The sequence below is a fragment of the Protopterus annectens genome, chromosome 5.part1 (assembly GCF_019279795.1).
Source record: "Protopterus annectens isolate FY-2018-M chromosome 5.part1, PAN1.0, whole genome shotgun sequence".
NCBI lineage: Eukaryota > Metazoa > Chordata > Ceratodontiformes > Protopteridae > Protopterus > Protopterus annectens.
The window spans coordinates 529048198-529061654 of record NC_056736.1 but is presented as its reverse complement, the minus strand read 5'-3'; the positions used below and the strand labels follow the sequence as shown (position 1 = coordinate 529061654).

Sequence of the window (13457 nt, the reverse complement as noted above, 5' to 3'; positions counted from 1 at the left end):
AGGGCAACTAGCCTGCTACTTACTTTTGAACCTTTGATTCCCAGGGTATTGCAGAAGGTCAAGGAGGAGAGAGTTCAGAAATACTTATAATCAGTCCCCGTTGTAGTCCTGGAAACAGATTCTCCACGAGGGTACAGTCAATATGCTTTGTCTCAGTGAGTGGGCATCCTGACACAGGAGAGAGCGGATCCTTATTACACCCCAACTTCAGAATTCTAAGGCAGATAGATTGGATGATTTAGCACTCATCCCATCCAAGCATATGTTTTTATAGGATATGTTGCATATAATCCAAGTCAAAGCCTTATAGGAAACCAAACACAAGGAAGTCACACCTAGCAGACTGGAAGAGGTCCTCCATCTGATGCCTTGCTAGGACTTTAATTCAACCATAACATGTCTGTTTATTAACTACCTGTCAGACCTTTGCAAAGCAGGGCTATTTTTTTGTCTGTCTGACTGTCTCCATTTGCCTGCCTTCAGAGCCTCCCTTCTAAATCTTTCTGTCAAGTCAGGCAGTTCCTGAAGTGGGTACTCCATTTCAGACTACACAAAAAAAAGAAATTCAGACCTCCACTATGTATTAGCGAAGCTAATCCTGACACCCTTTGGACCTGCAGCGTCACATCCCATAAAGTACCTCTCCTGAAAGGTGCTGTTTTTGGTGGCAGTGACATCTGCTAGAAGACTATCTGAACTGCAAGCCTTAAAGTGTAAAGAACCATTTTTAATCTGCCACAAGCAGGAAGGACTCTGCATACCAACCCCATTTTCTTACCCAAGGTGATGACAGAACTATCCTTGAATCAGACCATGTACCTCCCATGTTCTTTCCAAATCCCCAGAAAAAAAGAGAGAGAGCCTTGTATGCTTTGGATAGAACTAAGGAAATCTGAAAATCATATCAGCTATATGTCTTCTTTTTAAATTACATGAAAGAGAAGCCTGTCATTAAGCAGACTTTATTGAAATAACTTGTTCTCTGCATTTTTTTGTTCCTTCTGTCATGGAAACCTTTGCCTGGCCACATCACCATAGCATTCCTCAGGAAATGAATACCTATTCAGTTTTAGAAGCAGTTATCTTGTCCCAAGTCTGCACCTTCTCCAAGCATAGCAGTTTAGGTTCTGTACCCAAGGCCAAGGCAGGATGTACCACAACCATTCTGTAAGGTTTGCAGTCTAAGTAGCCTATTCAGGGCCAGCTACTCGCAGGTCCTCATGTTCTGGGAGCTTCCCAGACTTGATGGTTGCATCAATGAATGTTAAGCATAGTACAACTAGTTGTGCTAGGAGCTGACCATCATCATAGATGTTTGAATTTATTTGTTTTAGTCCTTGATGTTAAGTTGTCTATCTCGCCTTCATTCTTGCTGGATGGGTTCGGAGCCGACCTCGGCTCCGACTCGGCCACTCTAAAAGCTTGAGAGTTGGTTCCACCGGCTCGAGGCTCCCCTTATATCCCACAATGCTAGGCGAGAGTTACCCCAGATCTCGTTTGCCGCTACAGCTTCGAGGTTGGTTGCTTCTACCGGTTCCTGGTGAGTGTTAATTTTTCTTGTAAAAGTTACTCTTTTAAACCCCTTTTAAGTTAAATTTCTTTCTTAGTTAGTGTAGATTACAAAACTTTATCCCCGACCCTAAATTTTCCGTTTCTTTACCAAAGAACCTTTGGTTCTTCCTTTGGGCCCTTAGGCCTTCCCTTCCCTAGTGGAGTGTTTGTGTTTCTTGTAGTTTACTTTAGTTTAGTGTACTTTAAATTCTAGTATTACTACTAAAATTATTATTTTTCCTGACAGGGTATAACTTGTGTGTTTGGGTGTGTGTTTGTGTACACCTGTTAGTCAGGGAAATGTCCAAAGAAGCAAAGGTCTCGATTCAAGAAGTGTGATGCGTGCTGTCAGAAAATGTCTCTGACAGACGCTCACACTTCTTGTGTCTATTGTCTGGGGCCTTTGCACCTGCAGGACTCCTGTGCTGTGTGCCATGGCTTCAGCCCCAGGGTCCTGCAGGAAAGAAAAAACAAATTAATTCTTAGAGGCTTACTGAAACCAGAGGATTCCCTGTCAGTTTCAACAGGGAAGCCCTCTAAGGCATCGAGGTCTTCGGCTCCGGCTTCTGAGCCGAGACCTCAGGTTGCTCAACCTTTGCCTTTATCGGCTCCGGCTGGAGCCGATAAGTCTCAGTCCACAGTTTCTGTGGCTCCCTCGGCTCCGGCCGGAGCCAAGGTTATTGAGGTTCCCGTGTCGGCTCCGACCAGACCTTCGGAGCCGACAACTAGGAAGAGGTCTAGGTCACCATCTCTTGGCTCCGTTCATTCGGCTCCAGGATCTCCCCTGCTGTCTGAACGGAGCCAAAGGTCTCATTCCTCTAGGTCATCGAGGCTGTCCGATCATGACCTTCAGAGGGTAGTGAGTCGACTACTTAAGTCCGAGGCACTAGCCCAGATGCTTCAGAGCCCGACTCATCAGTCGGTGCCTGCCCCGGTCCATCAACTTTTTCCTCCTTCGACTCTCTTGAGTTTGGAGCCGGGTCGCGTCGGAACCGAGACTGTGATTACTTCGGAGCCGAGACAATTGTCTTCGGCTCCGTCATCGGCTCCGTTTTCTTCTTTGGAAGAATCTCGGCGCCGGACTTCCCTCGTCGGCTCCGAGGGGGTGAGTGGCATCGGACCCTTGTCCGACCCCCCTCTCCCTCTCGGGGCTTCGGCGCTGGTGAGTTCGGCTCCGACATCGGCCTCGGAGCCATCACTGTCGGTGCCGAGAGGGGTTCTTAGCTCCTCGGAGCGGGGACCTCTGGCTCTGCCTGACAGGGGTGCATTCGAGGTCATGCGGAGTGTGTTAGAGCCTGGCTCTACTCCACAGTCGGCTCCGTCCGCCCCTCCCTCTATGCTGCCTCAGGGTAAGTCGACTCACTCCCTCATCCCGGACCGCAGAGAGCCAGCTCCTCAGGAGTCCCCTGTGGGGATTTCATCCTCTTCCGAGGCCTCTCCTGATTTGGCAGAAGAGCCCCCTCGGAAGAGGAAGTGCAAGAGGAAACACATTGACTCACCCGAGGCTATCACGACAGACACAGATTTAGATGAGTCTGAGGGTTGCCCCCGTTCCCGTTGTGAAGAGGTCACATTTGCAGACATTCTGGAGATCCTGAAACAGAGGGAAATTGGCCAGCCCTCAACCCTTCGGAGGACGAATCTGTGTATCTTGAGGCGTTTGGCTCTCGTCCTTCCACCTCCTGGGTGTCCCCTCCCTTCGACCCCCTCATGCAGGTGGTTGCTAAAAAGGCATGGACGGCTCCTGATTCAGTGGACCCCACTCCCAGGAGACCCTCTAAGTTCATCACAGCTCCATCAGACAAGCAATTTTTATCAAAAGGAGTTTCTGTGGATGCTATGGTGGTAGCTGCTGCCACAAAGAAGGAACTGGCTGATCCTTCAGTGCCTGTCCATCCACCTAACAAGGAATCTAGGTCCATGGATAGGTACGGGAAGCGGATGTTCTCCTCAGCGACATTTACCATGCGTTCGCTGAACTACCTGTGCCATTTCACTCGCCTTCAAAGGGACTTGATCAAGGAAGCAAGTGAAATGTTAAAGGATCCTACAGCTGCGGGTTTCCAAGAAAAGATGAACACGCAGCTGGCTACCCTTAATTCCATATCCAACTCCTCCATGCGCCTCCTCTCTTATGCGGCCGATGGAGCGAGCAGAGCCGCAGGGACAGGTGTAGCCTTACGTAGGCACGCCTGGATGCGGCTATGCAATTTTGTGGACCCTTTCAAGACGTCTTTCACGAACTCCCCTTTTGATGGATCATCTCTCTTTGGTCCTCAAGTGAAAGAAACCCTGACTAGGTGCGAGACTGATGGCAAGACCCTTTCTGCCGCCTGAGTCCGTTTTGACTCCTTCTAGGCCTTACCCCAAAGGCCAGAAGGGTGGGAAGATGTGGTTCGTAAACAATCTCAAGGGACTTCGCCTGACGACAGAGTCGCTTTTCCTACCAAAGGCAGAGGTGGGAATAACAATGGTAGACTTCGCCCTAGGGGCAGGGGGGGGTCCGCAGAACCAGGGCAATCGGGAAGCCTTTCCTGACAAGCCCTTTCAGCATCCCTGAGGTGTTGCCCGACTGCCCATCTTCGGAGGCAGTCGGGGAAGATTGTCACTGTACCCAGAAGCCTGGCTATCCCTGACTCAAGACAAATGGGTACAGTCCATCATTTCGAAGGCTATTCTATCCCCTTTCTTCGCTTTTCCAAATCAGTCAAAAATCCCTTCCAGATGTTCCACCGCTCAAAGGGATATAGCAGCTTTGGAAATTTCAAAACTGCTTGCAAAAGAGCAATTCAGCCAGTGCCAGCAGACCAACAAGGATCCGGAATCTACTCAAGGTTCTTTTTAGTTCCAAAGAAAACAGGGGACTGGAGACCGATTTTGGATCTCAGTGTCTTGAACAAATCAGTCAAGAAAACAAGATTTCGGATGGTCACGCTGCAATCCATTCTTCCCCTTTTGGGCAAAGGAAACTGGATGTGCTCTATAGACCTTCAGGATGCGTACTATCACATAAAAATGAACAGACGCCCAGAAGATTCCTCCGCTTCAGGCTGGGAACCAGTCATTTTCAGTTCAGGGCCCTGCCCTTTGGTCTCACCACTGCCCCGGTGTTTACCAAATGCATGGCAGTGGTAGCTTCTCACCTGAGACGACAAGGATTCCAGGTGTTTCCATATTTGGACGACTGGCTTCTCACAGCTCCCACCAAGCATCTCCTTCTGATGGCCAGAGATTATACTTTTCGCTTTGTCAAAAACTGGGTATTTCAATAAATTGCGAAAAGTCTGTTTTGTCACCTTGTCGCACTATTACCTACATAGGCAAATTTAGATACTATAAACATGTCTGCAAGGCTAACGAACCAAAGGATATCAGACATTCACAAATTGGTGTCACTTCTTCTCAACAACAACAGAGTCAAAGCCAGGTTAGTTCTAAAGGTGTTGGGAATCATGGCAGCGCCATACCTCTCCTTCCATTGGCCAGATACCACATGGATCCTTCAGTGGATGCTTTTACTCAATGGTCATACCAGGAACTTCCAATGTCTCACACCATTATGATCACGCAAGCGTGCAAAAGCATCTCATGTGGTGGATGTCTTCCCCAGCTCCTGTCGGAAGACCATTTGTTCCACCTCCTCCGGTTGCTACTCTAACAACGTGTGCCTCCCTGATCCGGTGGGGGGCCCATTATCAGGGCAGGACAGTCCAGGGCACATGGCAACCAAACGAATGCCACTTGCACATAAATGTTCTGGAGATGAGAGCAGTGCTTTTAGCGTTGCAAGCCCTTCAAGACTCTCTTCCCTTGGGAACGATTGCAATCCAGACAGACAATATGTCTGTAGTGTGGTACATCAACAAACAAGGCGGAACCAGATCATACCCCCTGTGTCGAGAAGCACTCAGACTGTGGCAATGGGCGATTTCTTCTCAGCGTTTTCTGATAGCAACGCACATCCCCGGGAAGTCCAACCACATTGCGGACAAGTTGAGCAGAGCTATACTCATGCCTCACGAGTGGTCTCTGAAAGACTCTGTAGTGAGAGAAATCTTTCTCAAGTGGGGTCAGCCTTGCTGCGATCTTTTTGCTACTCCCCAAAACAGCAAGTGCAGAGAATATTTCACTCTATTCCCTTTACCAGGCCAACCCAGCAGGGACGCTCTAGTCCAAGTTTGGCCCCGGGGACTTCTGTATGCATTTCCTCCTTTCCCACTGATCTCTCAAGTAATACAGAAAGCTATCGCTCAGAAGGCCTCATTGATCCTCATTGCTCCTTACTGGCCTCGACAAGTGTGGTTCCCCTTTCTACATCAATTTCTTTTGGAGCGACCGTGGAATCTGGACCTAGTTCCAGATCTTTTGATCCACCAGTCGGGTCAGTTTCATCGCTCCTTCCCCTCTCTGAACCTCACTGCTTGGTTCCTCCAATTCCAACCGTAGCCAGGCTTCCTCAATTATCTCACTCTGTTAGAGATATATTGATAGCTTCCCATAAATCTTCCACTCGAAAGATTTATTTGAGTAAGTGGAAACGCTTCTCATATTGGGCACAAGGAAAGGACATAGATCCTTTCACCGCTTCCATCCAACTAGTCCTTGATTTTTAGCTGAACTCTTCCATGCAGGTTCATCTCCATCTACTCTTAAGGTTCAATTGGCAGCTATTTCTAACTTCCATGTGGGTATTTCTGAATCTGCCCTAATGTCCCACAAACTTTGCAAAGCCTTTTTGAAAGGAGTTTTTCTTCTCAGACCTCCTATAAGAAATCCTCCTTCTCCTTGGGACCTAAATTTAGTTCTTGCTTCTTTGATTCTTTCCCCTTTCGAACCTGCAGCTTCATGTTCCTTGAAATTATTATCATGGAAAACTCTTTTTCTGGTGGCTATTACATCAGCCAGAAGAGTTTCAGAACTTCAAGCACTCAGTTGTCGGCCTCCTTATCTTTTGTTCCATAAGGACAGAGTATCCTTACGAACTAACCCGTCCTTTTTGCCTAAGGTGGTTTCAACATCAAATCTAAACCAAAGCATTGACCTCCTGTCTTTTTCCAGAGTATTCCAATAGGTCTGAACAAAAGTTACACTGCCTGGATGTTCATCGTCAATTAAGGTACTACTTGGATAGAACAAAACAATTCAGAAAATCTGATCAGCTGTTTGTCTCCTATGCGGAAAGCAGAAAGGGACTTTCAGTTTCAAAGGTATCATTATCCAGATGGCTAACATCTTTGATTTCCCTGGTATATGAAATTAGACAACAGAAATTGCCTAATAAACCTAAAGCCCATTCCACCAGAGCTTTGGCTACTTCTTTAGCCTTCCAAGACAGACTGCCTATTGACACCATTTGTGCAGCGGCTACTTGGGCTACTCCTCACACTTTTATTTCTCATTATAAGTTGGATTTAGCTTCTAGGCATAGAGCTAACTTTGGTTCCACTGTTCTCAGGAGTCTGTTCCGTTAGGCCACCCGGGACAAGGTGCTAGGGACGCGGTCCCATCCAGCAAGAATGAAGGCGAGATAGACAACTTAACATATAGAAGTTATGTTCTTACCATAACGCTCCATGTTAGTTGTCTTCTTCTCCTTCTTCTTAAGGCCCCACCCTCCTTCCCCTGGCCTGGACAGACCTAGAGGAGTTGTGATCGTGACCTCTCTTTCTACCACCTCTTTCTTAGTCATATGCTATTATGCATATTTCTTGGTTCAGGATGTAGGTCACCCTTCTTTCTTCCTGTTGTTAGAGGTGGATTCTGTTTTACAGTTATACTGTTATTGTTATAAGCTGGGGTTAGCTTACAAACGAGATCTGAGGTAACTCTCGCCTAGCATTGTGGGATATAAGGGGAGCCTCGAGCCGGTGGAACCAACTCTCGAGCTTTTAGAGTGGCAGTGGAGCCGAGGTCGGCTCCGAACCCATCCAGCAAGAAGAAGGCGAGAAGAAGACAACTAACATGGAACGTTATGGTAAGAACATAACTTCTATTTTCCTCCCACCATCCCCTCAGTTATCCTGCCTTTGTAATCATAGGGTTAGTGAGAGTACCCCTTACACCTTATTTCTGCTATCTTCTGTCCCATTCCCTGACCAGCTTCTGTCCTCCTTCCCCTGTCTAGAACCTGGAGATGCAAATTGAAGCCCCATGTTGAATAATTGTCTTGAAGTCCCTTACATACACGTGTTCATTAGGACATAACAGGATTCCCTTATCCAGCCAGGGTAAGAAGATGGTCAGAAGATGGTGCTGGCTGCTGTGCTCCTTATGCCACTGTCTTGAAATTCAAGTGGGATGTAGTCAGCCAAAAGCTGGAGAAGGAAATGTAAAGCTCTAGAAGTTGGGATGGCACTGGGCTTTTGCAGGCAGACAGCCCAGAAGTGAAGACTGCAACAATAAATATAATGAATCATCAACAGTTATTGAAAGTTACTAACAGTTTCACTTTTTCGTGCCCTTGTTTGTAGCCTTTGACTTGATGGACCCACTCAGCTTACTAATAGGTTTTCAATTTTAGTTCTGAGTCAGTTTCTGATTTTTTTGAACAAGTATGTCATCTTTAAATGATCCAGGATTAATAAAAGTTGACTACAGCAGATATATAAGATGGTTAGCAATTACAGCAGGTTTGTGAATTTCGCCTCTTTATTGCTTATGCAGTTCTATTCAACTGTTGTAACTCTGCCTGCCTCTGTGATCCAACCGGAGATTGCATTTTGTTTCAGGTTCTGTCCTTTCTACAAGACGGTGGGGATGTTGTCCAATATGATTTCATTCTATGATATGGCACGTCATGCTGTGGAGTCAACAGCCCAAAGCGACAACAAGATAACATGGGCAATCATTCGAGAGAATATGGGTGATATATTGTACAAACTTACATCCATGAAATTTAAGGTAAGGCAGAAGTTGCACAGCTTGTTTTTTTTTAATTGTATGAACTGAGCTCCACATATTCCTCATGGAAATATCTCCAAAGTATATTGCAGTGATGTGCAGCTCCTGTGGTCAAATTCTCAAAACTGTCAGCTGATAAAAACAAGATAATTGCAGTGTGAGCATTTGATAGGAGGAAAAAGTTGAGTTTTTAGGAATTGATTGAGAAGGAGACTGTATACCATAATTGCACCTTTTGTTTTTTTAGTTATTGTGGTGTTTTGTACAAGTGCTGCCCAGACAAGGTATTGTAGCTGTAGCACGGTGAAACTGTAGCACCTACTACAGTAACACCCCAGACAGTAGTCTATGCAAGACATTTTACTTTTGTTTCCTTTACTCCTATTTTTTTTTTTTTTGCCCTATGGGCTCTCTAAACAACTTCCTGGTTGTGTAGTGGTTATGCTTATGTCCTTCTAGGGGCTCTGCCTGTTTAGTAGTAGTCTTTTGTAGAAAATATGAAATTCTCACTTATGGTTTCATTAAATTACATTGCATCAATTCTTGCTAGAACATGCAGTACCAAATGATTTTTAAACCAAAAACGTCTTCTTGTTGTCTCTGTTCTAGAATCTTATGCCATGTTGCATGTTGCTTTAAGTACCATTTACTATCTACTGGTAGATTTCAATGCAGTCAGGGCTTTTTCATTGTTTTAATACAAAAGGAGATTGATAAATATTGTGAAAAAGATTTGGTTTAGAATAGTTATTAGTTTGTATTCAATTTATAAGATTTTTGCCAAAAGCCAAGACTGTCCTTCAACGACACAGTATGCAGCAAGTGTCAGTACTTAAAAGGTATAAGATCAGTAGGTTGCAAAAAAAAAGTTTTCCATTCAAGTCTGTCTTGCCTTTTACAGGCTTCACATTGATGTCAACTTGTATCTTTTTTAATCTGATGAACACAGTGATAATCTGAATGAAGTAAGAATGGCCAAATGTGTTAAGAAAAAAGGAAAACCACAACTGACAATCAAGGAGAACCGCAGCAAACCTTTTATTTATCCTAGCCATAAGAAAAAAAAGGTGTAGAGGGAGCAATGCTTCAGAGACGAAGGTAGAAGTCCACTTTGTGCTACTTTCACTTCGGTTGGAGGATGTCCTCCTCTGATATGCCCATCTTCTCCTACTCCCACCCCTCTTATTCTTGTATGTACTATTAAGTAAGCTCACTAGTAACAAATATGTCAGACATGAAAGCCCTGGTATTAGGGAGCGCACTGGTTAGAAGTATTAAAATTGTTACCTAGGATTAATCACTGTAGAGCAGCTGAGTTCTGTTTGAAAGGTTGTTGAATGCTTGATATCAAAAATGCCATAGTAGCCTTAAATAATGTCATCTTCAGATATGATCTAGGAATAGTAGTGGCTGAAGCAATAACATGACCAAGACATATAATGATATCTGTATTAGAACCATGAATGAAATTTAGATGTGTTCTAACAAGGGCATTACTGTACTTTTTATAGATATTTCCAACTTCACCATCATTATCTGGCACTGTTTAAACAACTGTGCCTTCAAAAGGAAGCAAATATGTTATACTTTGGGAGCTGTAGGTCAAGTAACATTTTTACAGAGATTAATTTTGATTAGGTCACACGATCAGCAAACCATCGCATAAGGCTTTGACGTGGATTATGAAATCTTTTTTAGTACCTTCTTCAATAATTCTGGAAAGTCAGTCAGAAGTTAAGTTCAAGTTCTGTATGTATTGTAATGATGTGAGGTATTGCCAACTACACCAGGAGAAGTAGGTCAGTTGATGTGTAACATATGCGAGCATAGCAAGCTGGAGTTTTGTAGATAATTATATGTCATTTGTATATCAAACTGATTTGTACAGGTACTTATGTTGAAAAATGTATTTGTAAAGCTGTTTGTGTTACAAATGTACCAGCATTTGGCCCTGATGGACAGAAAAGAAATACACCTGTATGTCAGACTGTATTGTAACTGTTGAAATTAATATATTGTAACAGAGGATACTGGAAGAGGAGGTTAATCTCAGTCCAACTAACTTTGAAAAATAGTCTGAAATTAAATTACCTGGTTTAGGCCATTACGATTGTATCTTACAGTCCTGATTGCAGCCAGAGAGAAAATGTCTGTGAAAACCAGGACTAGGAATATTACTGTGTTGTCCTTGGGGTGAACTAATTGCGACCTTGGAAGGGTGGAAGTTTTGAAATGGTTTTATAGCTTCCAGATGCTATAACACATCTTAACAAAGCTCTGTGTGTGTGTATGGTAACACATGTGCTAGATTCTGGTTCAGTTTCTAGTAAAGGGGTAGTGTGGGAACCAGAGTCAGATGGCTAGATGTATGTGATGTCATTCTGTAATCCAGCACTGCAATGATGTTTTAATACTAGATGAGACAGAAGTCTCAGGGCAGTCCATTTTGTGTGTGTGTGTGTGTGTGTGTGTGTGTGTGTGTGTGTGTGTGTGTGTGTGTGTGTGTGTGTGTGTGTGTGTGTGTGTGAAAATTAAATCTGTGTGCTTGTCAGTTATTTGGAGCAGGGTTGCAGAGCGCTGGTTTCTCAGAGAGGGTCATGGAGGAACAGTCTGCTGGGAACTCAACTCTACCGCTGTGGGGAGTCTTATTTGGAGCCTGATGAGAGAGAGGGAAACCAAGCGCTAGGATGGGAGCGTGTTTCCTGTGTGCTCTTAAGGGAAATTGTGCTTGGTTCAGAGGGCTACATCTGCAAATACTGTGTGCATCTGTCTTTGTTCCAAGTGAACGTCCCTCACCTTGTATCAGTGGTCAGCATTTAGGCTACTTGATTACTGGCCCAGAGCAGGGACATCACATTTATAATGACAGAAGCCCTAATATATTACATGAACTAGAACGTAGGGCTGTGAAAAATGATTTTGTCATTCTTACATTAATCAAAAGTTGGTCTAATAGCAATAAACCCTTTTAATTTTGTGAGGATACTTTGTTACGATGAGTTTAGAACTAGTATTAACAGTGGTGGGTTATATGTTTATATAAAAATTCGTAGTCATCTATTGGTTACAACAGCTCAAATGTTTAGTTAATTTATTTGCCTACTTAGCTGTAGGAAGTTGTTGGATTTTACAAGAGTCCCACTAACTGATGAGGGTTCATTCTCCTTTATTATGGAGTTGAACTTGTAGTATAAAAAACTGGTTTTGAATGGTGAGTGAAGTTCTCCATTCATCTATTGTAATATGTATTTTTGTAGATTATATGATATATCAATATTATAACATTTTTTATTGAAATTTGTTTACCAGGAAAGTCTGACTGGATAATTTTATCAGTTTCAAGTGGAGACCTGGGGAGAAGTTCCACAAGTAAATGAAAAGAAAATAGACATACATAGGTGAAAATTGACATATTACAATATACTGGGCTGTGAAAGCCAGTCTCCAGACAATCTCCAACTCTTTCCTTCTGGTACACCTACCATGGCAAAAAGCTCCCTGAATCTGTTGGGACTCATTCAGCTAGGGCCACTTCTACCTGCACTGCATTCCTGAGGGGAGTACCTACCAAAGACACTTTGGAAGCAGCTACCTAGTCATCTGTGCATACCTTTACCAATCACTACCACCTGTCAGCCAAGTCCAGAGCAGGATTTGCCACTGCCATCTTGCAGGGCATTCTCTCTTCTCCTTAAGGCACCTTACCACCCTCTTCTCAGCTTTGGGCATCATCTCATAAGTCAGGACCGCAACAGTGAAACATGAAAAACACTGTGCAGTTTTGTGCACTTGCCATAAATATAGATGTTCAAGTGTATCCACTGTTGCAATCCTCTTTCCCTTCCTCCATATCCAGTGTTATCCTTACAGTAACAGCTTATGTCTGTGTTCTCCTCTTACAGAGGACCCTCTGCAGGGATGTTGTACAGGCCTCCTTTCGTCTAGCCTTTTCCCTTGCTTAAGGTTTATGTATGGGGCTCCTACCTTTTAGGTGGAAGAAAAAAATTTAATGGTGTTGACTGGCTCCTTTTATACCCAACCATACTAACATCAGGGTAGGGCATCCGCCAGCCCAGGGAGGAGGGAGTTAGAAGTCAGGCCAACCAAAGGCTTCCAAAGCAGGAAAATCTCATAAGTCAGGACTGCAACAGTGAATGCACTTGAACATCTACATTTTTGCTAAGTATACACAACTGTACTTTTTCCTGGTGCACTCCTGGACTCCACTTCAAAAGGCCTTCCTTCCTCCAGACAAAGTCTCCTTTTTGACAAACTACTTCCAAAAAATCCAGCAGAAGCATTTGATCTCAACCAGAGTTTCTGGGACATATGGCATAATTTATCCTCCTGGTTCCCATGGCCAGGCTACACATGAGGAAGCTTCAGTGGTACCTCAAGAATGTATGGTGCCAGAGCTTTCAGTCTGTAGAGACAGAGATACAGCTGAGCCCTTGTCTCAAACAAGAGTTTCCTTAGTGGGTACAGGCGTGACCCAAAATCAGGGCCTTCCCTTCAGGTTCACTCCCTATCCTCACAATAGATGTTTCAGAGACAGCCTGGGGGCTCACTTTCAGCACATCAAATCCCAAGGGAAGTGGGAGGTTCAGTTCAAGGACAGACATATCAGTTGGAAATAACTTATGGCAGTGCAAAAAGGTCTGATGGCTTTCAAGGAAAAATGGGAACCAGATGTCCTGTTAGTAAAAACAGACAGTACCACAATCATGTGGAACATAAACAGCAGGGAGGCACACTTATCCGATGTGCCACCTAACAGTGCAAGTCTGGGAAACTGCAAACTGTCTGGGGTTGCACCTCATGGCACAATACCTTCCAGGAGCTCAAAATGCTGTAAGAGATCACCTCAGCAGAAACCAGCAGAAACTTGATGGACCCCACAAATGGCATCTGCAACGGGAAGTTTTTCTCAGCATGACTTTGAGATGGGGAGTCCCACAGGTAGACCTCTTTGCCAACAAGGAAAACACTCACCTGAAAAAAATTCT

General features: G+C 44.3%; 1 protein-coding gene across 1 annotated transcript in view; it reads left to right on the top strand.

The window, feature by feature from the left end:
* ATP6V1A (ATPase H+ transporting V1 subunit A) overlaps window positions 1–13457 on the top strand; it is a 449992-nt gene that overhangs the window by 400701 nt on the left and 35834 nt on the right. Inside the window, exon 12 of the mRNA XM_044072828.1 lies at window positions 8280–8451. Coding sequence (XP_043928763.1) covers window positions 8280–8451 — 172 coding nt within the window. The remainder of the gene's footprint in view (window positions 1–8279; window positions 8452–13457) is intronic.